This window comes from Xyrauchen texanus, chromosome 26, assembly GCF_025860055.1.
Source record: "Xyrauchen texanus isolate HMW12.3.18 chromosome 26, RBS_HiC_50CHRs, whole genome shotgun sequence".
NCBI lineage: Eukaryota > Metazoa > Chordata > Actinopteri > Cypriniformes > Catostomidae > Xyrauchen > Xyrauchen texanus.
Window position 1 is genome coordinate 23,321,270 of NC_068301.1, and position 24,573 is coordinate 23,345,842.

At 36.6% G+C, this 24,573-nt stretch overlaps 2 protein-coding genes across 2 annotated transcripts in view; both read left to right on the top strand.

Annotated features, from left to right (window-relative positions):
- Window positions 1-8,610: 8,610 nt before the first annotated feature.
- On the top strand, window positions 8,611-10,039 carry LOC127619504 (NADH dehydrogenase [ubiquinone] iron-sulfur protein 5-like). The gene is made up of 3 exons (XM_052092343.1): window positions 8,611-8,701; window positions 9,382-9,606; window positions 9,702-10,039. The coding sequence occupies exons 2-3, from the start codon at window positions 9,391-9,393 to the stop codon at window positions 9,804-9,806; spliced, it is 321 nt and encodes a 106-aa protein (XP_051948303.1). The 5' UTR covers window positions 8,611-8,701; window positions 9,382-9,390; the 3' UTR covers window positions 9,807-10,039.
- Window positions 10,040-12,460: 2,421 nt separating this feature from the next.
- LOC127619503 (microtubule-actin cross-linking factor 1-like) overlaps window positions 12,461-24,573 on the top strand; it is a 229,139-nt gene continuing 217,026 nt past the window's right edge. The window contains exons 1-2 of the mRNA XM_052092341.1: window positions 12,461-12,592; window positions 19,727-19,961. Coding sequence (XP_051948301.1) covers window positions 19,739-19,961 — 223 coding nt within the window. The 5' untranslated portion in view covers window positions 12,461-12,592; window positions 19,727-19,738. The remainder of the gene's footprint in view (window positions 12,593-19,726; window positions 19,962-24,573) is intronic.

Here is a 24,573-nt window from a genome sequence, read left to right on the forward strand (position 1 = left end):
GGTGTTTTGAGTTCAATTCACTTTATTTCCACAGAGCAGTTCATTGTGAACGCAAATCTGCAGCCCATATATCTGTGATTAAAGCATAAAATAATACAAAAACATGTTCATCTCGAACCATGATTTATATTTCAGTGATTATATCATCATTATAATTATTAAGTTCAAAGTTTGAAATCAAGGTGTGTTGCTTTATTGTGTAGGCTTAGATCTGCTTTAAGAACATTACCCCATAGTACCACCTAGACTCCAACCAGCGACCCACCAACCGACCAGTCAAAACTTGGTTGACCAATACTCGTCTCGTCCACTAACGTTTGGTTGACTATTAGGAGGCAGCCCTAGTAATGCCTTCTTGTAATGTAATCTTTATTGTTGACAGACATCTTTGGTGCAATAACAATAAGACTGTCAACAGGCTCAGTTTGGATACCCTGACAATTTGCAGGGATGATTACATGTGTATTGTAGATGTCATTAAAACTAATTATTTTGTTAATTTTAAACAAAACTATTTTAACCATTCAGTTAATAAATGTTTATAAAACACCATTTATTACAAGTACAACAAGCATCTTTAACCGCACATTCTCACAGTAACAATTATTGGTTCATTCATGATGATATTGATGTGCAATTGTAGTGTGCTCCCTTAAAACACACTTCGCTTTCCAAAAAAGTGAATAATGGGGTCCGTAAACAGTAGTCCATATGACTCATGTGCTGTGTTCTGTGTTTTCTGAAGTCACAAAACAGATTTATGTGAGAAAATGACCGAAATTGATTTAGTTCAGTTTTTGCCTATAAATGCTGAGGATAAACATTTTGTAACATGTTTACATAAATATTTATTCATAAAGGACAACTTGGCTGTTGTTCTTTCTTTTATTATTTTTGTTTCACAAACGAAGCAAGTTAACACTAAGTTCACACTAACAAGGGGTAAATGGGTTACAACACCACATTTTGAGTATTCAATGCGGTACAACACAAAATATTTTTGCTTGAAAATATTATATAAAATGTGAACACGTTTTTTAACCATCCATCCATCCATCGTCAACCGCTTATCCTGTGTACAGGGTCGCGGGGGACGTTTTTTAACATGCTAGGTAAATCACTATATGTATATTTAAGCAGCCTCTGAACTTAAACCTTCAAAACTATTTTCTTAATTACTTTTTGTATTTAAAATGTTAAAACATTAAAAAAAAGAAAAAGGTTTTAACATTGATAAAACCAATAACATGAAATCAAGGGAAACAACATTCTTTTTAAATTATTCAAATTATTAATAATCATATCACAGAAGTGGTGTACCAGATGAACGGGACAAAGTTTTTTTTCAGGCAATTAACGATTTAAAATATATTTTCTACAAAACTAGCAAAACAGGGTCAAGCCATTTCATATCATTAAAGGTTAGGTTATAAAATGTTATATATATATATATATATATATGCTATTTGAAAGCTTTTTCATGACTAAAAAAGTCAAGGGACATGTTTGTCAACATATTTCGATATTGACCCAAATGTTGTCAGAAATATCTTATTTTGTGAGGCACAAAGCTTTTTTTTTTTTTTACAGAAGGGGGCACTAGACAGCTCACAAAACTGAATCCTCCATTGATCTGCATTCAAAACGTTTAACATAAATTTTTCACTCTGGTAAGTTGTAATTAAAACTGATAAATCCACCACAGCAGTATCTATAAAATTGCTATTTTCAATGGTTTTCCAGGACTTAAATTTGAAAAAGCCAAATTAAAGTACTTCAAACACTTTGTACGAACCCTGCCACTCTCATGTCTTTCCAAACATTATTTCTTCCTTCTGTGCAGCACAAAATGAGTTGTTATTTTCATTGTATGAAAAAAAAAAATAAATAAAAAAAAAAAGGTTTGGAAAAAAATGAGGTTGAGTACATGCAGAGTTATTTTTAATCAAGTGTGAATTCAAACACATTATCAAATCCAGTAGCTGAGAAGTCAAAATAAGGGGAAATTCATACAGTGGAACTACATTAGGGCCACACATTGTAGAAATGTTTCAGAAAGCCAAATCATACATTTCAAAAGACAATATAATGACTACAGTTCATTCAAATCTATTTCCATGCAACAGGCTTTACATAATAACTGTAATGCACAATATTTACAGAAAAAGCATAATGCCAGTATTTATATTTACAGAGGAAATGGCTATATTTATGAAGATCACTATGTTTCATTGTCATCTGGATGTCTACATAGGTAGGTAGGCATAGGTTCTGCATGTATTCCCCTCATCCTCAAGTACTCAACATCTGATAAATTATTCTGTAATGTTATTAGTTATCCCAGAACAAGCTACAACTCCAGCACAGGGGCAGCGAGAAAAATATAAAGATCTGGAAACAATGAACTTCCAGTAAACTTCATCTCTTGGTGAACTGAACTTTCACACACCTCTTACGTGGCTCCTCTCTGTTCCTCATTGACATAAAGCATTGAGCTCTAGCTTTTAGTCTCATATTGACCACATTGGAAGCTATGAAAAGAAAACTCCAAGGAGTTAGCTTACGGGCTATCCATTACAACTTTGTATTCGTGCAGATAACCATCTGGCCCCTCGGCTGAGCATAAGCCAGAGAGTTCAGTGCAGCCCTCACAGTTGAGCCTGTTTACTTCAGGTCAGCCAGAAGAGGCTCTGATAGAGGCGACAGAATTCTCTGGCCCGTGGAGCTAAAGACATCTGCAAATGCTTGTTAGCCAGGGACAGGGGCGTTGAGGATCCAGCGGCCCAGAAAACTGAGGTGTGCTCAAGTCTGGTTTGAAAATAGATAGATAGATAGATAGATAGATAGATAGATAGATAGATAGATAGATAGATAGATAGATAGATAGATAGATAGATAGATAGATAGATAGAGACAGACAACTTGCAAAATACATATAATTTACATTACAATAAATAGACATAATTAGATGAATAGGCACACAACAAACTTGCACAACAAATTCTACAGGTTTTACACAACATGCATAGTATGCACACAAAATGACCTATTTTACATTATTATATTGCAGTGATTTACAGGAAGTATCCACTAGACAAATTGAATAATTTTAATAATTTTTTCACAAATTGAATAATTTTTTCAAATTGAATAATTCTTTATTTAGTTTAAGTTACTGTGTTCAGAAAGCCCTTAGGTGGCTAGACAGGGCCCATTCATCTTGTTAGATCTTCAATTGTGATCTTGTTCATGTAAGATCATCGTTAGATAATTTTTTGGCCTCAGTGATTGCACTTTGGAAATTAAAAACAGTCATTTGTGATCTGAGTTTGTGCGATTCGTGAAAATGTCAAATTAGTCAAATGTCAAAAGGTTTTATTAGAACAGACGTGATAACAATGACAGTGATTCCTGAAATATGCTATTCGTGACATATTCTTTATGTTGGCTACACCTCCAAAACACACTTAAAACAGTTAAGTTGAATTATTTATAACGGATATGTTAGTGATTGGTTAGAATTCTTAACCGCTGCAAAAACACGTTGTAAATAGAAACCATTGACACAAAAGGAGCAGACATATAAATTGAACACTGTAATCGTCAATCACGATTAGTTTTTAGATTAATTGTGCAGACCTAATGGAAATAAAACAATACATTGTCGCTGTCAGTACAGAACCTCACAAACATAAAGGAATGAACCAAAACACACAGAAACAAACAAAAAATTCATTAAAATATAAACTATATTAGTGAAGTATTTTGACTAATACTCACCATTTCTCTCCACATCTGTCTCACACAAATTAAATTCTGAGACTTTTCCACAAGATGAGGAGAAAGTTTCCACAGAATTGTGATTATACATTTGTCAGTGTCAATGTGACGGGCGCTGCTCATTTGCTCTAGAAGAATATAAAGAAAATGATCATGAGAAAAGTGGAGCTACAGAACCACTGTCTTTATAATCCAAAGTTAGTACAAATCCATTGCATGGATGATTCATAGAAAGATCAGCATTTTTTTAAACTCAGGCAAAATATCTTATTGTTTTTTCTTAAGTATCTAATGAACTTAGTCTGGTGGAGCATGATACCATGTCAATAAACATCTTAAATCTTGAAAAACAAGACCAGCAACGGCAAGGAAACCTTTGTTGTACATTGACAAATGTAATGAGCTTCTTTGACTCCACCTGCTCATGCATTCAATGGGCAATGCTGGGCTCATCTTCACCATTGTCAATGATGGTTGAAACATCATTTCAGAAATACAAGCATATCTTCAGTAATTCATTCAGCTATTAAATATTGCAGCTGCTCTGTGAATACTGGAAAGTGTGGTGGATGTAGAGTACTGAATTTGGCACTTATCCTATTTTATAGACTGTGCAAATGTGTATATTTAATCATTTTTGAAAGCTTTTTGACATTACCTGTTTATTGAAAATCGGATTAATAACAATATCAGGGGGCATTTTGTTTTTTGCCCCGAAGAAGCTCTATGACAACACATCCTCACATATTTTACACAAAATAGTAACTGAATTTACACACATGATCCTGTTTAGAAGTAGGGCTGAAACGATTAGTTATCGACAAATTCCACAATAAAAAATTTAAATTAAAAATGTTCATAGTCGAGTAGTCGTTTGATCTCATTTAACGTAACATGAGAGCACATTAAAATCTAGTGATGATGTGAGAGAGCAGCACTGCAGTTCACGCAATACTGAGGAGGGGAAGAATTACAGATCACAGTCCAGATGCACTCTAAACTTTCCAAACAGCTTCAGGTGATGTAGATCACAAAGTACACGGGAATTATACAAAAATACCAAATAAGTAAATACAGAAGCACTCTCATTGTGGAATAAGTGGAGTCGGAGCTCTTTAATGGAAACACACCGATGTTCCACCTCCATCACCTCTTCTATGAGTTGCGTGAATGTCCCGATCTAAGGGGGAGAGATTGAAACTACACCTGGCTGATTGACACTCTGTCGCGGGGAATGCTCATCAAGGAAGTGCTAAAGCTAGATTATAATGCGATGGCTTGCGATTTATTGAATCATAATACAGTATATACACTCACCTAAAGGATTATTAGGAACACCTGTTCAATTTCTCATTAATGCAATTATCTAATCAACCAATCACATGGCAGTTGCTTCAATGCATTTAGGGGTGTGGTCCTGGTCAAGACAATCTCCTGAACTCCAAACTGAATGTCAGAATGGGAAAGAAAGGTGATTTAAGCAATTTTGAGCGTGACATGGTTGTTGGTGCCAGACGGGCCGGTCTGAGTATTTCACAATCTGCTCAGTTACTGGGATTTTCACGCACAACCATTTCTAGGGTTTACAAAGAATGGTGTGAAAAGGAAAAACATCCAGGATGCGGCAGTCCTGTGGGCTAAAAATGCCTTGTTGATGCTAGAGGTCAGAGGAGAATGGGCCGACTGATTCAAGCTGATAGAAGAGCAACTTTGCCTGAAATAACCACTCGTTACAACCGAGGTATGCAGCAAAGCATTTGTGAAGCCACAACACGCACAACCTTGAGGCGGATGGGCTACAACAGCAGAAGACCCCACCAGGTACCACTTATCTCCACTACAAATAGGAAAAAGAGGCTACAATTGGCAAGAGCTCACCAAAATTGGACAGTTGAAGACTGGAAAAATGTTGTCTGGTCTGATGAGTCTCGATTTCTGTTGAGACATTCAGATGGTAGAGTCAGAATTTGGCGTAAACAGAATGAGAACATGGATCCATCATGCCTTGTTACCACTGTGCAGGCTGGTGGTGGTGGTGTAATGGTGTGGGGGATGTTTTCTTGGCACACTTTAGGCCCCTTAGTGCCAATTGGGCATCGTTTAAATGCCACGGCCTACCTGAGCATTGTTTCTGACCATGTCCATCCCTTTATGGCCACCATGTACCCATCCTCTGATGGCTACTTCCAGCAGGATAATGCACCATGTCACAAAGCTTGAATCATTTCAAATTGGTTTCTTGAACATGACAATGAGTTCACTGTACTAAAATGGCCCCCACAGTCACCAGATCTCAACCCAATAGAGCATCTTTGGGATGTGGTGGAACGGGAGCTTCGTGCCCTGGATGTGCATCCCACAAATCTCCATCAACTGCAAGATGCTATCCTATCAATATGGGCCAACATTTCTAAAGAATGCTTTCAGCACCTTGTTGAATCAATGCCACGTAGAATTAAGGCAGTTCTGAAGGCGAAAGGGGGTCAAACAAAGTATTAGTATGGTGTTCCTAATAATCCTTTAGGTGAGTGTATGTCACTGTGCATTTCTTATTACACAGCTTTTTTTTTTTTTTGTGAGTTAATGATGGATTGAAGTGAACAAAAATGTGTGAGGAAGTCTTCGCCCCAATATACACTGCAACAAAATATATTTATGATTTGTTTTGGCTTGTTTTCCAATAAAAATATCTAAAACTCATAAAGTTCGTAAATAAAAATCGTACATTGACTTTAGCAGCTATACTGCAGAAGAACAAATTGTTATCTGAGAAAGTAGAATATAATATTATAAATACAGATTTTTTTCAAATATCTAAAAGTCCTTTAAAAGAAAAAGATGCATTGACCTGAGAAGCAGCATATACGATATTTAGACTTGCTTTTAGAGAAAATATCTTGAATATAAGTATATTTTGTCTTTACTGCACTCGCAGAAGTATAACCAAGTAAATAATACACTTGTACACAAAATACACTTTAAGATATATTCTCTTAAAACAAGTATAAATATCTTATATGTTGCTTCTCAAGTAAATGTATCTTGTTTTAAGGTTTTTTACACAAATTTAATTTAAACAAGACAAAAACACTTGATAACAACAGGATTTTTTTTATAGTGAATTTCTTTACTGAATTAAACTTAATAAAAAGTATTTTTTTTCCCTTTAATTCAGTTGATTGTGTCCTTTTTATTGTTAGAAAGCACGTTTAATACAACATTTTAAGTCGGGCACAAGCTGAATAATCAGTTAAGAGCTAATGATTAATCGTTGCAATAATCGCTGAATAGTCGAATAATCGTTAGATTAATCGGTTATCAAAATAATGGTTAGTTGCAGCCCTGCTTAGAAGTTTACATTCCCTTGGTTTATAATATAGTCTGTTGCTTTCTCGATGATCAATGACTGTAATAATTGTTCATGAATCCCTGCTTTGTCATGAGCAGTGAAGATGGTTAGTGGAAGAAAAAAAACAACTACAGTCAAATTATTTGGTTTCTCTGCATCTTATGCACATTTGAGTTCTTCCCAACAGTGGCTATATATGAGGTCCAAATTTTGACAATTTATGGACTAATATACAACAATTACAAAACAATTATTGATGCTCAAGAAGGCAACATAAGAAGAACCAAGGGGTGCAAACATTTAAACAGTATGATTTGTGTAAATAAAGAGTAAATTTGTGTCATGTAGCTTTTGAAGGGCAGTACTACATAAAAAATATATGAAGTAGTCAAAAAAGTACCTAAAATTGGCTTTAGCACAGCCAGTGGGAAAGGGCCTATAGATTTTAAAGGTTCTTAATGGAACCATATATCCTGACAAAGAACCATTGAAGAATCTTTATTTTAAAGAGTGTAAAACATATTTACATACCCCCTATTCATTTATGTTTTAAATTCTATTCACTTTTGCACATACAGTATTCTGAAAAAAGAAAAGGAAAGCATTGCCAGCAGAGGGCCTGGGAAGCTCAGTGAGTAAAGACGCTGACTACCACCCCTGGAGTCACGAGTTTGAATACAGGGCGTGCTGAGTGACTCCAGCCAGGTCTCCTAAGCAACCAAATTGGCCCGGTTGCTAGGGAGGGTAGAGTCACATGGGGTAACCTCGTCATGGTTGCTATAATGTGTGGCCCTCGCTCTTGATGGGGTGTGTGGTGAGTTGTGCAAGGATTCCGCGGAGAGTAGCGTGAAACCTCATAATGCACACATAATAAGATGCGTGGATTGGCGGTCTCAGAAGTGGGGGCAACTAAGCCACCCGGATTGAGTCACTACACCACCATGAGGACTTCGAGAGCATTGGGAATTGGGCATTACAAATTGGGGAGAAAAGGGGAGAAAAAAAAGATCTGCAGTGTTACATACTATATCTAAAACTATTTGAAACACAACTTAAAAAAGACAAAAAAAAAATCGTGTTTACTGTAATTCTTACTAACTATTACTTGCAGTACTTTATTTTTATTTCTAGCAAAAGGTTAAACAGCTGATTACAATTTTGAAAAATTTGAAATGGTGAAGAAGTGCTGAACGTTATATATGCCATCTATCTAGAGTGCTAGAAGTGCCTTTTTTACCCTGGTGGGGTCCAAGTGAATTTGATTAAAAGTGAACATTAAAACCCTTCTTTAAAGCATTGCTAAAATCTTACAACAAGATAAAACACAAACAATAATAATAAAAAAAAACAGGTTTTGCTGACCTTAAAAGTTTGACTTTTACCTCTTTTTTTGGGAAAATACTTTAAATATTTAATGCACCAACGCTACCCCCTGCTGTCTGTCAAAAAGAAATCAAAAGCATTTTGCAGCAGTGTCGCAAAAGAGCTAAATCAGTACCTGGTTTATGGCAGCTGAGAAGTCGTGAGTGAGCTGTGGGCTTGAGGAAGGTTAAAGTGACTCGAAAGTGAACGGTTAGTGTTTGTTTTTATAGTTTGAGAGTTGTAATGTCTTAGATGCTCCATTGCCAGCAATAACTATACTAATGCAAGGCACTTGCTGTAAATAATGTATATTAGATAAAACGTATATTGTGGCATCGTTAAGCTTAGGCCTCCTGATAGCTAGCAGCCAGGCCTGCATTTTAATTTATTATGCACAGATAAAATAGTTATTAAATAATATACTTTAAACTAGTTACATGATGTGAATCGTCTGCTGTATGATTCTAGCTTGTCAAATATATCCAATAACCGTCATCGTTTCTGTCTTTTATAAGTCTTACAGCGTTTATACTGTAGTATATGTATTTCTATTTAGCAGTATTTAGAAAAAAAATGTGTGCGCTTATAGCTGTAACATACGAAGTAATTCTATATATATATATATGTGTGTGTGTGTGTGTGTGTGTGTGTGTGTGTGTGTGTGTGTGTGTGTGTGTGTGTCCGCGTTTCAACATGTCAATAATAAACAATAAGACAGGCAGAGGTGTCTTAAAGCTTAGATAAACGAGAGATATTTAAGGTATTCAAGAGAGGTATTCAATTCATTCAGTAATGGCAAATAAACAAGCTGATAAAATGTATTATTTGAATGCACAGTCAGCTGCTTTGGATAAAGGCATCTGCCAAATGCAATATATTTTTCCACATAGTCTAGAAACATGCCATTCATTGACCTCCAGTCGAAGCTGGGTATTAATCTGGACCAGTGGCTCTTGGCCCAGAGTGGGGAGCAGCCACAGAAGCGGGTTGCTCGCTGCCATGCATTTGAGAAGGAGTGGATAGAGTGTGGCGATGGCATCGGCCAGACTCGGGCCAAAAAGGAATGCAAAATCGAGTTTGAAGACTTCTATGAGTGCATGCACCGCCAAAAGACTGTAAGATATTTTTTAACCAACTTAAACTGTATTTGACACATTTTGTTACATTACTCCTCTTACTACTAAAATATAATTTTGATTGCTACTTACAGCAACAGCGCTTGTATGAGATTCGTAAGCAGAGGGACAAGCTGATCAAGGAGGGAACCTACACACCACCTTCACATCACACAGGCAATGAGGAGGCCCGACCTTAAATCTAGAAACGCAGACAGAACATACTCTCAACCCAGTCATACTGCTGTATAGTCACTTCCTCCTTTATGTATTATAAAAATGATTGTTGTATAAACATTGTTAAATGTTTGAGAAATAAATATAATGCTTCCGTGTTATTGTCTTTTAAGTAGGTTTCTTTATAACATTATATCTCATTCAAGTTGGTATTTTTGCTCCATTAAAGGGATTTCAGTTTTAGATGTACTTCTGTTTCTTTTCTTGGCACAACTGGGTGCCTCTCCAGAGAGCTACATAGTAAAACTAAGATTATTAAAATCCAGCACCCATATTGTGCATCACTTTAAAGACATTGGACTTAATTATAAAACACTTCTGTGTAATAAGTCATAAATCCATTTGAACGCAAACTGTCCCATTTAAATAAATGTGTCCATTTATGTAGGAATCATTTGATGTACAAATTAGAAATTTGTGTTACTTGTTTCATGAATAAGGCCCAGTAAACTAATTTACATTTGAGCTCGAATTCATCCTTGAAGTATTGTGAGGCCATCTGATTATCCTTCATTTTAACCTAGGACAATATATTCTGTCATGAATTATAATGTATTGCTTTGACCAGGAATTGAGAGGTTTGGTTAAGCTTCAATGGGATAGATTCCAGCTGAAATCTTAATATGAATACATCAAACCATTGCATTACATTGGCATCCCAATTACATTACTAAGCCAGCCACCTTGAAAAGATTTGGTATCGTGGTAAGTGGGTAGCAGAGACTAACCATCTCTGAGCTTCAATGAACTGAACTCATTGACTTGAAACAAGTATCCAATGAAGCATCTGATACATTTTTGCAAAACCTAAGCAATAGATCCAAATGGGAATAACTGGATGAATACAGTTCATAAGCAGCCAGATATTTCTGTTGAGACAACCCAGTTCAAATGCAAAGTCTAGCTTTAGAGCGGAACGAAGACATACCAACCATCACAAGGGTTCAATTAAGCCTGTTTTATATGTAAAAGCTGGCTCATAGCCCAGACAGTTAGATGTCACTAAGATCTAGTGCAGTTTAAACTGGTTGTCGTCACAATAATGATCATATTAGAGGACAAATTGGGGAAAGAATGTCCACAGGATGTTCCACTGGTATTTTTGACAAGGCTGCTCTTCTGTGATGGGTTTTGTTTGATCAGTGTACCAAAATAGCATCTTATCCTTCATTATCACTGAATTCCACTGCAGCAGTACTGAAAAGATACACGTTCTTCATTAAATGCAAAAGATTCATTATGTAGTTTACTTTTATGATTTTTATATGGGGCTAATAACTGAGAACTATTCATTTTAATCTAAATCTGCAATTGGGTTGCTGACATGAAATACTAATGCATACAGCTATTTAGTTATTTTACTTGATATTAATTGTGAAACTACATTGAAAATGTATATTTTTTAAAATCCATTTGTCACACCACAGAACCTTTTAAAATGAACAAGTGAAGACTAAAATGTCATTAAAATTGTAAAAACTTAAAAGAAATGGTGACCAGTAAATTACAGGATAGGACTGCCTATATTCTTTCCCTTATACAACAATATTCATTTTGACCAATAATCTCAATAATTGACACACACATTATGCATCAACTACTCAGTTTATATCACAGTGAGGACTTTCAATACACTTCAAAACAAATTGTTAAGCCTATTTTTAAGATTTCGCATTTCAATTTTAATAACAAAATTTAATTTTATTTTGAACATAGTTAAATTGATCAAACTTAAAATGTTTAGCTTTTTGGTAACACTTTACAGTAATCTTCCATTCGTTAATATTAGTTAATGTATGAGGTATCATGAACTAACAATAAACAATATATTGTGTACAGCATGCTTTTATTAATCTTAGTTAATGTTAGTTAATAAAATACAATTGTTCATTATTAGTTCATAGTGCATTTACTAATGTTAACATATATAACATTTGATTTAAAAAAATGTACTAGTAGCCTATATGAAATGAACATTAACCAAGATGAATAAATGCTAAAAGTATTGTTCATTGTTAGTTCATGTTCAATTTTGTTAACTAATGTTTACTAATAGAACCTTGTAAAGTGCATGTTTCCTTTTTTTTCTTCTCTTTTTTAAATATGACTCAATTGAATTTTATTAAATGTAGTAATGACGTTGAAATGCATAAATTCTGAAATAAATAAATAAATAAATAAATAGTGCCTATGTGAACCGAGCTTTTTAGTCAAATTGCATAATGATGCGGTCAGATATAGACTGAATTTTTTAATTTTTTTTATTTTATGCATTTGGCATGCAGACTGCTTTTATCCAAACCGACTTCCAGTGCAATTATTACAGTGAATTTCTTATTGAGGTGAGATTATTAGATTGTTGATAGACATTCTGATTAAATGTATTAGATAAGTCTTCACATACAGCTATGATGAAGCATAGCCTACTCATTATTCAAATTCATCATCCTTAAAGAGGGTTGGGTTAAAGGGGGAATGATAACGGAGAGAGTGAGAGTGAAGAAGAGGAGGAGGGGGCTGGAGAAAGAGAGAGCGGGAGAGAAGGAGGGATATGAAAGGAGGGGAATAGACAGCCATTACCGAATCACGGTCTCCATATACACCACTCCTCTGTCGACCGGCTCGGTGCAAAACGGACCGAGAAGCTGCGTTCTTGTGTCCGGCTGCGAGGCGTATCGGTCAGGATTAAGAGCCAGCGAATCTCCGCCTCTGTCCCCCTGCGTGCGGTAACGGGCAGTGCCGTTATACGGTAAGAAGGTCCAAATGTCCGTCATTATTCTGTCCTACAGCTTCGTTGTGTGTGTGTCTGACAATTCTCGTCTTTATGTGTCATAACATACATTTTGGTTCGGGCTTCCGTACTAAAGCGTTTCTTTATGCCTAAATAAACCAGATATTCCCTATAAGCGTCACTTTTTCCAAATAAAAAGCGGGCATCTGAACTGTTCTCTCTATATTTAGCCTACTCAAATGAATTAATAACAGATAAATATGATTCAAGATTGATTTATTTCACTCCTGCTGAATGGACCGTTATTCAGGGAGTGATTGGACAAAGAGGTGCTGCACATCTAACTCAACATTACGCTCAGGCTTTCCCGTTAAACGGAAATCATATTTCTACTCTACTCATGTAATTTAGCAGCCTGCGACCCGTTAGTATTGGCATCTACGTGTTGAAATAAGGGGCGTTCCTTGGCAAATATTTATCGATCCATATGTCTACTTTTCCTTCAGGAATGGTGAATATTCATTCATGTCTCCCAGAGAGAAACAAACAAAAAGCAATATGGTCAATGTATTTCCATTGTATAATGACACCCATTCCTGGTCTAAAAAGGTGATATAGTACAGAACCTTGAGTGGGTAAAGGCTATTTCTAAGCCCATCCACAGATGGTTGCCTGCTCTGTGCTCCTAGAGATGGCCATGAGATGGTCAAGATGATCATTTCAGTTTCAGACTTGATCTCATTCTTAAGGATACCCTATCAAAGTTATGCAATTCAAAGTTAATAGTTTTAATAGGACGTATAGTAATTGTAGCCTGCCTGATTTTTAATTTTTATTTATTTATTATTATAGAATCATGCACTTACTAAAGCTCAGAGATCAGAGAATATACCCACTAATCTAAAAGGTTCAGTCCTTGCAGCTGGGAGGCCCCATAATGGGCGATTCTCACAAAACCTGTCAAAGAAAAGGTCCTATTTTTCTCCAAAATCAAAATGAATAAATAAGAAAGTTTATTTCGCACGTCTATATTTTAGTGCTATTTAGATTGTTTTTACATTGTGACATAATGTCAATTTTTGCTACATTTTTTTTAAATTCAAAATATTGTTATTTTTTTTTTATTGATTTGGGGTTAAATATGACCAGGACATTTGAATTTAATCAGTGTTCTAAAGCAATTCTTTAATGTAATACAGTTAAAAAAAAAAACGTCATATGTAGCCTACTGTGTTACAATAATGAGCATCTTCACTGAAAACAATGAGAATAGTGAAAGTATATCCGGACGCGTTACAGTAATGATAATTGGGAGGTAAATTCTGCTGAAAATAATGTTGCAATGCACAACCAGATAACACTTTACAATAAGGTTTCATTTGTTAATATTAGTTAACAACATTAGTTAGCATGAACTAATAATAAACACTACTTTTACAGAATATATTAATCTTAGTTAATGTTCATTTAATTTAGTAATACATTTTTTAAATAGAAAATTGTATATGTTAACATTAGTTAACACTATGAACTATGAACTAACAATAAACAAATTGTAATTTTATTAACTAAAATGAACAAATACTGAAAGCAAAAAATTTATTGTTCATTATTAGTTCATGATACCTAGTACATTAACTAATGTTAATGAATGGAACATTATTGTAAAGTGTTACCAAAATCCAAAATGCAGGCTTAATTTTCTTTACTGTATGCAAAATATTGTATAATTGTATACTTTTTGGGTTAAATTTGACCGGGATATTGGTCTCTGGTTTTGTGAGAATCCTATATTCCCACTTTAACATTTACTCTCTTTGGGCATTCATTGTCATTTCCGATATGTCGGAAATGTTTCCAGGTCAGACTTGTTCTCATTAGATTACATGCTGAAAATACAAAATGCTTGACCAGATAATATTTCACCCAGATTAAATGTTGCATTTACATTAAGAACTAGTGTCTACAATGCACTGAGTAATGCAAACCCATTATTCATTGCTATCATAAGATACCCTCCTCCATTACTCCTCCCGTTCTCTTCCTAGCAAGTGGTGGTGCTGCGTGAGTGTGTCAATGTTACACATAGCAGAGGCTTCTAACCTCATGGTTCAATGCACATGAGTATGTTTGCATTTATTGTATAAACATCTGCAGGAGAACGAATTCCACCAGTCTGTGTTTTGCAAAGTGCAAACCCCTCATTTCTTTCTAAGGGAAATGGAGCAGTGTTGTAATATTAAGGCCGTTCTGAGACGTTCTTGGCGAACATTGTGGGAATCCAGACTCTTTATGCAGACGCTGAAACAGTTGCAGAGAGACTTTAAATCAACACAACAGTTCTCTGTTGGTGTATTGTGTGCATTCAGCTGCCATGAACTGACTGGGAAAGAAACGAGAGATTAAATAATGTTTGGGGGTAAAAAAGTAGGATTTTTCCTATAGACATAATGACATAGCAAGGTTTTAAACCCAGCATTGCCTCTATTTATATTTGTTGGCTGCCACAGAATCACCATGCTGTTAGGCAACAGCGGGATGGCAAAAATATGTAGCTTCAGCAAAACACAATTTTTAGAGAACTTAGTCTTGCTTAGTCCTGAATGGTGGCCAGAATTTTTAAGTTCCAAAAAGTACATAAAGGCAGCATAAAAGTAATCCGTACGAATCAAGTGGTTTAATATATGTCTTCAGAAGCGATATGATAGGTGTGGGTGAGAAACAGATCAATATTTAAGTCCTTTTTTACTATAATAATGACGATATGCACAAAAAATGTGAATCGCCAAAACACAAAAGGAGTAGTACCCTTAAGAAAGAGAAGATCGCTGATGAAAGTGAAAATGGAGATTTATATTACCATTTCAAAATCTTTAAAGCTTGAAAGTTTTAAAAGTATAATTAAGATGTGTACACTCATGTGTATTCAATGCGTAAGAAAAACACTTTAAGGTAAAACAAAACCTTTGTTGAAAATGTTATACATTTATATAAATGTTATATAAATGTTATATGAGACTAAATAAATTTTATATGAGACTAAATAAATTTATATAAATTATACATTTATATAAATGTTATATAAATGTTATATGAGACTAAATAAACTATAAAAATGACTTATCCATGAACTTTGCATTCTTTTATAACTATTTATTTATATACCTCTTTTGACCATAATATATATTTTCTCAGAGTTGCCATAGATACTCTGTTATGCATTTTATTAATGACTAGCTTGTTTGCACAAGGGAAAACTTCTCCAGACAGCTTGCACTGTGCTTACTTAAATTGATGAGTTTAGCTTGTGTGGAGTAATGTGATGGACAGGAACTTTCTGTAGCCCCTATGGGCCCCATTCCTTTCCAGCTGATCACAGAAGAATGCACATCAGAGAGGTCTGTCCCAGCCTAATGGAATGTCCAATACTGATCAAGACCTGTATAAATAGTAATGTGTCCTGCAAAAACAGTTTGATCCCCCTGACACCTTTCCTTCTCATCATTATTGTTGAAGTGAGTAAGCAATGTTCACCTGATCTCCCAAAGGCATCAGTCATCATCTCTTATTTTCATAATGGGTTTGCTGAGCATTCAGTTGATATGTTCGTTAATGACCTCACTATTCCTGATTTAGTGTGCAATCATAGTCCTTGGCTAAAGGAATAGTTCATGCAAAAAGTCTTAATCCATTACTCACCGTTTTGTCTTTTGTAACCTGTATAACATTTTTCCTCTTATTTGAGTTATTTAAAGTAAACTGTCCAAGCTTCTCTTTACCATACAATGAAAGTGAATGGTGACTACAGCTGTCAAGCTAGATTTCCAGTGTATAATGACTTAAATTACAGTCTGTTCCTCACACATAGCTATCATATGAATTTGGAGGTTTCAGAATATAGCTGTGACAAGGTTCTTTAACTCTCTGAAGGAGGAAGTGGGAGCCGGATAAACAATTCAACATGAGTTTTTATTTACAACACTCTTTCAGTGTAAGACACAATCTAATGGGTTTTCAGCACAATCAGATTTGTAAGTGTCGTGCTTCTCTCTCTCTCTCCTCTGGCGGTATCTGCTCTTTTGTCCCTCTCAGCTCTCACTGCAAACTGCAAACACAAACAGCGGATAGAGCTAATTTCCCACATTTGTCAATCCTTACCGTTCTTCCTCTCCCGGCCTCGCTCTCCACAGACGTCGCTTGGCCCTGCCCAGATCACCTTCATGTGACGGAGCCACTGGAACGGGGCATGGTCCGAACAGAGGGTGAAAGCACACCCACTAGATGGCCGAAAACACTCTCTTCTCCGTCATGCTGTACCTTGTCTCCCTCAGTGAGAGTTTGCGACTAATGTACAGCACAGGGTGCTCCTCCCCCTCCACCATCTAGGACAGTACCGCTCCCAACCCTCCGTCCGATGCATTTATCTGCAAGATGAAAGGTAGAGAGGTAAGGAGAGTGCAACAATGACCCACCGCAAAGAGCAGCTTTCACCTGTGTGAATGCTAGCTGACACGGCTCTGGTGCCCCCTTTTTAGGAAGATCATTCTCACTGACATGAGAGTTAAGGGGATCTGCCAATATCCCTTTGTTAAATCCAGTGTCGAATAAAAGCGAGCCACACCAAACTGATCAAGCAGTTCATCAATCCGAGGCATTGGGTATGCATCAAATTTAGACACCACATTGACTTGACATCATGATAATCATGATAATCATAATTTTATAATCTACACAGAACCGGACCGAACCTTCACTCTTTGGAACCAGCAGTACCAGGCTGGCCCAGTCACTGTGGGATTCTTCTATTACCCCTATATCTAGCATGGCCTTTAATTCTTCCTGAACCACTTTTTTTTTGTGTTTGGGTAATCGGTAGGGACGACTACATACCACTACGCCAGGGTTCGTTTTGATATGGTGCTCTATGAGATTCATTCGACCATGAAGAGGCGAGAACACGTCTGCGAATTCTCCTTGCAACCTGGCAACCTCCTTGACTTGTGATGGTGAGAGGTGGTCTCTGCAAGTGCCTGGGGTGACTTGATCGGTGGCTTTTAATTTCACCCCCAGTCCAAGCTCCTCCCTCTCCAGAACCACCGTCGACAAAGTCACGGGGACCGGTTTAGTGTCTTTTCCTGCCCTAACTGACCCGCCATCGGATTATAATGAGTCGTCTGAAATAACATTTCCTGAAGGAGGAAGTGGGAACTGGGTAAACAATCCAACGTGAGTTTTTATTTACAACACTCTTTCAGTGTAAGACACAAACGAATGGCTTTTCAGCATAATCAGAGTCGCCCACAGTCAGTGTCTTGTGTGTCTCTTTCTCTCTTCTCCAGAGCTCTGGACTGCTCTTTTATCCCTCTCAGCTCTCACTGCAAACACAAACAGGTGTTAGAGATAATTTCACAAAGGTGTCAATCCTTACCGTTCTTCCTATCCTGGCCTCACTCTCCACAGACATCACTCGGCTACGCCCACAGCATCATAATAGTGCTCAAGTCATATGGACTACTTTTATGTTACTTTAATGGTGCCTTAATTTCCTATTTGGAGTCCCTGGTCCCCGCCCACTTTCACTGTATGAAAAAGGGCAGCTCAGATGTTCTAACTGATAAACTTCTGCTTTGGTGTTCTATAAAAGAAGACATACAAGTTTGAAAATTGTTTGAGGGTGAGATAATGATGTTAGAATTTGGGGGAACAATTCCTCTAATTTAAATTGGTAGTAGGATTCAGTACTAGTACAGTAGTAAGAAAAGGTATGTGAACCCTTTGGAATTACCTGCATTTATGTATACATTTGTCTTAAAATCTGGTTGGAGCTTTATCTAAGTTAGAATAATGAACAAACACAATCTGTGTTTGAGCACTCAAAAAAGCACTAAAACATTTTGAGTTTGCTATTTACAAGAAACATCTGCTTACATTGATCATGCCTTGCAAAAAAAGAAGTCTCAGAAGACCTACGATCAAGAATTGTTGCTTTGTATATAGCTGGAAAGGGTTATAGAATTATCTCTAAGAGCTTAGATATTCATCTGTCCACAGTTTGACAAATTGTCTATAAATGGAGACAAATTAGTACTGTGGGTACACTCCCTAGAAGTGGCTGCCCAGCCAAGATGTCTCAAAGGGCACACCGCAGAATGCTCAGTGATGTAAAAAAGAACCCTAGAGTGACAGCTAAAGATTTGAAGGAATCATTGGAACTGTAACATCTCTGTTCAAGAGTCTACTATACAGAAAACATTGAACAGGCATGATGTCCATGACAGGACACCATGAATGAAGCTGCTGCTTTCCAACAAAATCATTGCTGAGTGCCTGAAGTTTGCCAAAGACCACCTTGACACTTCACAACACTACAACGAGCATTTTTGTGGACTGATGAAACTAAGGTTGAATTGTTTGGGAAGAACCTAAGCACTACGTATGACATAAAAAGGGCACTGCATACTAACATCATCCCAAATGTGAAGACGGTTGAGGGAGCATCATGATTTGGGGCTGCTTTGTTGCTTCAGGGCCTGGACTGCATGCCATTATTGAAGGAAATATGAATTCCCAAGTTTATCAAGATATCCTACAGGATAATGTCAGGGTGGCTGCTGAAGCTGGGTGATGCAGCAGGACAATGACCCTAAACACATAAGTAAATCCAATGTAGAATGGCTTAACAAAACAAAAAAAAAACGAAAATCCACCTTTTGTGGCCTAGTCAGAGCTCAGATCTTAATCAAATAGAGAAGCTGTGGAATGGCCTCAACATTCTAATAATATGGCTGAGCTGAAACCGTTCTGTGAGGAAGGATAGTTCAAAATTCCTTCTGAATATTGTGCAGGTCTAATCCGCAACTTCCAGAAACACTTTGTTGAGGTTATTTCTGCCAAAGGAGCATTGACCAGTTATTAAATACAAGGGTTCACTGTCGACACCATTGTGAATGTTTAATGAGATGTGCTCAATGAAGACATCAAAGATTATAATTGTTCGTGTGTGAGCTCATTGTGTATTGTGTTTGTCTATACATGTGACATTTATGTAGATGAGATCACATTTTATAGAGTATCATACATGCCTCTGTTTTTGTACTGACCTTATTTCTGTTTTCTTTTTTACCCTGCCACCCCTCACATCCCTCCTCCCAGCCCCCTGATGAGATGTCTTCCTCGGACGAGGAGAGCCTGAGCGAACGCTCGTGTGTGAGCGAGCGTTCGTTCCGCAGCGAGAGGTCAGGGGGCTCTCTCTCGCCATGTGCGCACAGCGCAGCCGGGCCTAAAGGGGACACTCTACCATGGAACCTATCCAAACATGAGAGACGCAAGCGCAAGAGTCAGGACTCAGTGCTGGACCCTGCAGAAAGGGCAGTTGTGCGAGTGGCAGGTAAGAGTTTCACAGTAACAACTTGAGTGCAGGCAATGAAAACCTTTAAGAAATAGTTTTTACCACATAACGCAGAGCATTTACTCACCCTCATTTTGTTCCAAACCCATATAATGTTATTTTTTTGTTGTAGCATGAAACATAAAAGGAGACATTTGTCACACTGCTCTCCTTCATTCAGTGAAAGAGAATGGAGAACAATGCTTGTCAAGCTCCAAAAAGAACAAAAAAGCACCATAAAAGCATCAAGTCAATATCATAGGCAATATCATAGCTTTGAATTGCTGGACGGAAACATAAAAAAAATTTAAATAAAATGTCCAAAATGTGAAAAAAATACGTTGTCTTGAGGTGTGTATAAATATATGTATATATATACATACACATAAACTATGATGGAAACACGTATACGATATATATATATCCCTATAGAATTTACATAAGACTATAGATGCGGATGAAAACAGTCATGTGACTGCCTCATGTGAATGTGAATACAGCCATGTAAATACATTATTCGCTTAGAAAACATAATCTTCAACTTCCAATTTTATTTCTATTTTGCACCAATTTCCCCAGAAGATTTTGTACTTCTGCACTCATAGGATGAAAATGCAGCTATATTTGAAAATTATATTTATGATTTTTCGTATTAATTAAAATAGCAAGTTGGATGGAAACATAGATAATGATGACAGAATTGTCTTTCTTTTTTGTTGTTGTTGATCTATCCCTTTAAGAGCAATTTATTCTGATCTCTTCAGTAAGATTCAATTAAAAGCAGTCTGGCAATTGTATGAAGGCATGTGGTGGATTTTAGATATACATTAGAAAATATCTGGGACTCAGTGTTGTTTACATGAAGCTGTGCAAGAAGATTATGTTCTGTGAAAAACTGAGACTGAGCTGGAGTGGGAGTGGACTGAGCAGAGTGTTGGGAGCCAAGCTGTTTCTAAACTTTTTTTTTAGAAACAATGGCTGTGTTTCTGTGGCTTTTCCTGCTGATTTCATTACTCCGGACTGAGCTAATGCTGAGCAAAACAGTGAATTGATACAAAGATCAACAGTGTTGAATGGAAAGACATTTAGTAATATATTGGGTGCCTGAGTGTATGTTTGGACAGAAGTGTGAAAAAACACTAGTAACCGCTTGCTAGGTTTAAAAAGCAGATGAATGGATATGCAAGGCACGTTTGGAATGCTGTGCAGAAGACTGTCACACTACAACCTCAGCAGAGTTTTCTCTGCCAGTCCTAACCTCCCAGTTTTATGGCCATGTGTTTAGCTTGTATCCCTCCAGATTTGCCACTGTCTGGCCTCATCTATTTTTATTCAAATAATGTTTTGGCCATTTTTTGAATCAGTGAGCATGGGAGAACATCTGCTGAAGTCTTCTAGGCTACATGCATCTGTATATAAGAGTAATATATTGTATATTGAAGTGATCTTCATTCTAGCCCAGTTGCTTTCAACTGGGTCACAGGTCTGTTCTTAATAGATTATAGACAGCAGGTAAATATGAATGGTAATATAATCATAAGAGCTGTCAATGTTAACACGTTAACACATACGATTAATTTAAAATGTTTAACGTGTTAATTTTTCTTAATCTTGATTAAAACATTTAACATTAATAAAGCATAAACCAGTTAATTGGTTGGAGTAGGGTGTAACCTTTGCAATGTGTCTGCCCGGAGTCATTACACTGGCATACATCACAAACACACACAACAGCTTTGTCAGAGATAATTTGATAAGGAAAGGACCTCTTAACGCTTTTGTTGTACAAAACAAGCCCAGATGGGATTTGTGACAGAAATCAAGCACTTTGCAGCCTCTGAAAGGAGCAGTTTAATTACCACAAAAGCACGTCAAGGCTTAACTATCATGAAAATGCAGAAAGAGTTGTTGTTTGCAAGTACTTTTCATGGAGTTCAAAGCAGTGCTTGGCGCTGGAGTTGACGCCATGACGCGGACCAAGAAAGCAGCTGCATGATTGCTGTAACAAAGTGGACTGCCACAGTCTGTGGAGGATGAGAGTTTAAGAGACTTATTGTGTGTTGCAATGAATACTCAACCTAAGGTTGCATAGTTCTTTCAATTAGTCAACCTCCCACTTAGACTTTGGGAAACGTTTAATGTTACTTGAATTGGTGCCATTTTAGGGCATTTCTATCTAAATACTGGGGAAGGCATTGTTTGGAAAATATTATTGAAGCATTATTTTTACATATTGCTGTCTTCCCTAATCACAATTAACTATGAAAAAATATGCGATGAATTGCGATTAACGTTTTTAATTGACTGATAGCACTAATCATTTCCTTCCTTAGAAGGAAATAAATGCATTTTGAAAGGAAAATAAGTATATACTCTATATACTGTAGAGTAAATTCTATGAAAAATTATAGGATTAATCACGATTAAATAATTGTAACACAGTTAAAGGATGGGAAAGGAGGAGGCGAGAACCGGCTTGTCAACATAAATTATATTTTAATGAGAAACTCAAAAACACATAAACAAACACACATGACGGACATGTCCGTAATTCTCTCTCTCTCGAACAATCGTCACCGGCCGCCTTTATCCCTCGCGCGCCTCATCAGGCTGATTGGGGACCGGGCGCGCGATATTCCGACCGGCCCCGCCCCCCTCCGCTCCACACTCATATAATCGACTGACATCACATCACTATTAATCATGCATAGTTCGGATAGCAAAATTATGAACAAAACTTTGTAAGGTTAAAGAAAATATGTACCAGACTACATTAAATATGGGTTCACTTGCAGCAGGGATAAAATATCTTAACACAAACCACAATGTGTTTGAAGCATTATCTGCCATGAGCATGAAACCATCGAAATTCAAGAATTACATTTTCATCTTCTGCTAATTGTAAGGTTACTAATTAATGTTGGACCTATGCTGTTCTTGGAAATGTACAATTATTTCAATATTTGATTTTAAAGACATTTTTGATTAAAAAAATAATTCTTTAAGATTTTGGGTTGATATGGGTTGTAACTTGATATCCAGTGTAAAATCTGGGTCCTGAAGAAAACAAGTTCTATTTCCTAAATATAGAATATAATAAGATTTGAAACCTTTGAAGCCAAATTAGTGTAAGTAAAGGATATTTGATCTGTAAGTGAGCATACTGTATCTGATTTAGTATTCCATACACTTAGGCTCATATGGAAGAAGTAGTAAGAGTAGTATGGGTAGTATGCCATTCCGAACTCAGCATTAGTATTTTGATACAGAGGTGTCTGGGGAGCTGCCTGTATCCGTTTTAATTACTGCTTTTTTTTCAGGCAGCTCCAAGGGTGACTCAGTCTGGCTCTCTCATTCCCCTTGTTGCCATGGGTAACCTGTTTGCTTTTCCAGTCCCAACAGTTTCCATGGCTATGAAGTAGAAGGGAACGGGAATCAAAATGGGCAAAAGCCTGAAAAACAAATAGTGAGTAACAGTTTGCAGGATCAGTTGAATTTCAATTTGAGTTTGAGAAAGGTTACATGGATCCTGATTGCAAGAAAAGACTGAAAGACAGAGTCTTTCAAAAAAGATGAAGAGAGCAATGAATGGAAGGGGCTGGGAAAGAACAAAGTTCAAAGAGGAGGAGGTTAAAGGGAAGAATAATGATGGCATATAAAATAGACAGGGTTAGAAAGACAACGAGCATGCAGGGACAAACTGCGAGGAAAGGGGGATGTGGGTGATTTAGAGCACTTCAGTCTTGAAATGCAAAAGTCTGCAAATCAGATATGACAGTTTCCTACATCTTAAAGGAAAAGTGAACTCATCAATGAAAATGATGTCATCATTTACTCACACTCATATGTTCCTAACCCTTATGACTTTCACTCTTCCATGGAAAACAAAAGGTATTTTTTTTCTTCACAGGGTTTATTTGTTGTATAATGCAAGTGAAAAGTGCCTTCAGTCTGCCAAGCTCGAAAAAAGACCATATGAAGCCATATGATTACTTTTTGTGATGAACAGAGTAGAATTTAAATCGTTATTCACAATCAAACAAATCGAATAATTAAGAAACTCCATGAATCAAATACAGTGGCCATGTCGATATTGTCAAACCTCATTGGTCCTTATGACATGACGTTTTGACTCAAGACACAAGGAGAACCTATGATGTTTGATGCATCTTTAAATTCCATATTTTGTAAGCAAATGCGAATTCGAATTTTATGTATTTATTTATTTGATGCTTTTGTAGTTTGACAGCCTTGGTCCTCATTCACTGTCATCGAATACAAAAGAACAGCTCAGATATTCTGCTAAACTGATCCTTTTTTGTTCCACGGAAGCCATACTGGTTTGGAATGACATAAGGGTGAGTAAATGGAGACAGATGATTCTTTTATTTATTTTTTTAGTGAAATATGTGCCTTTACCTTTAATTTTGTGTATGCGCCAACATTTTTTTGAGTCCAATCAGTCATATGCTCTCTGACATTTTAAATTTGGCAATAAATGGATTCATTCTCAGGCTAAATCATGTTAGAGAGTTTACAGACTGGGTGGCCATTTGCTGTCGTGAGTTGTTTAATCACTGCACACACAAAGAGGCTTATGAAGCAATAATTT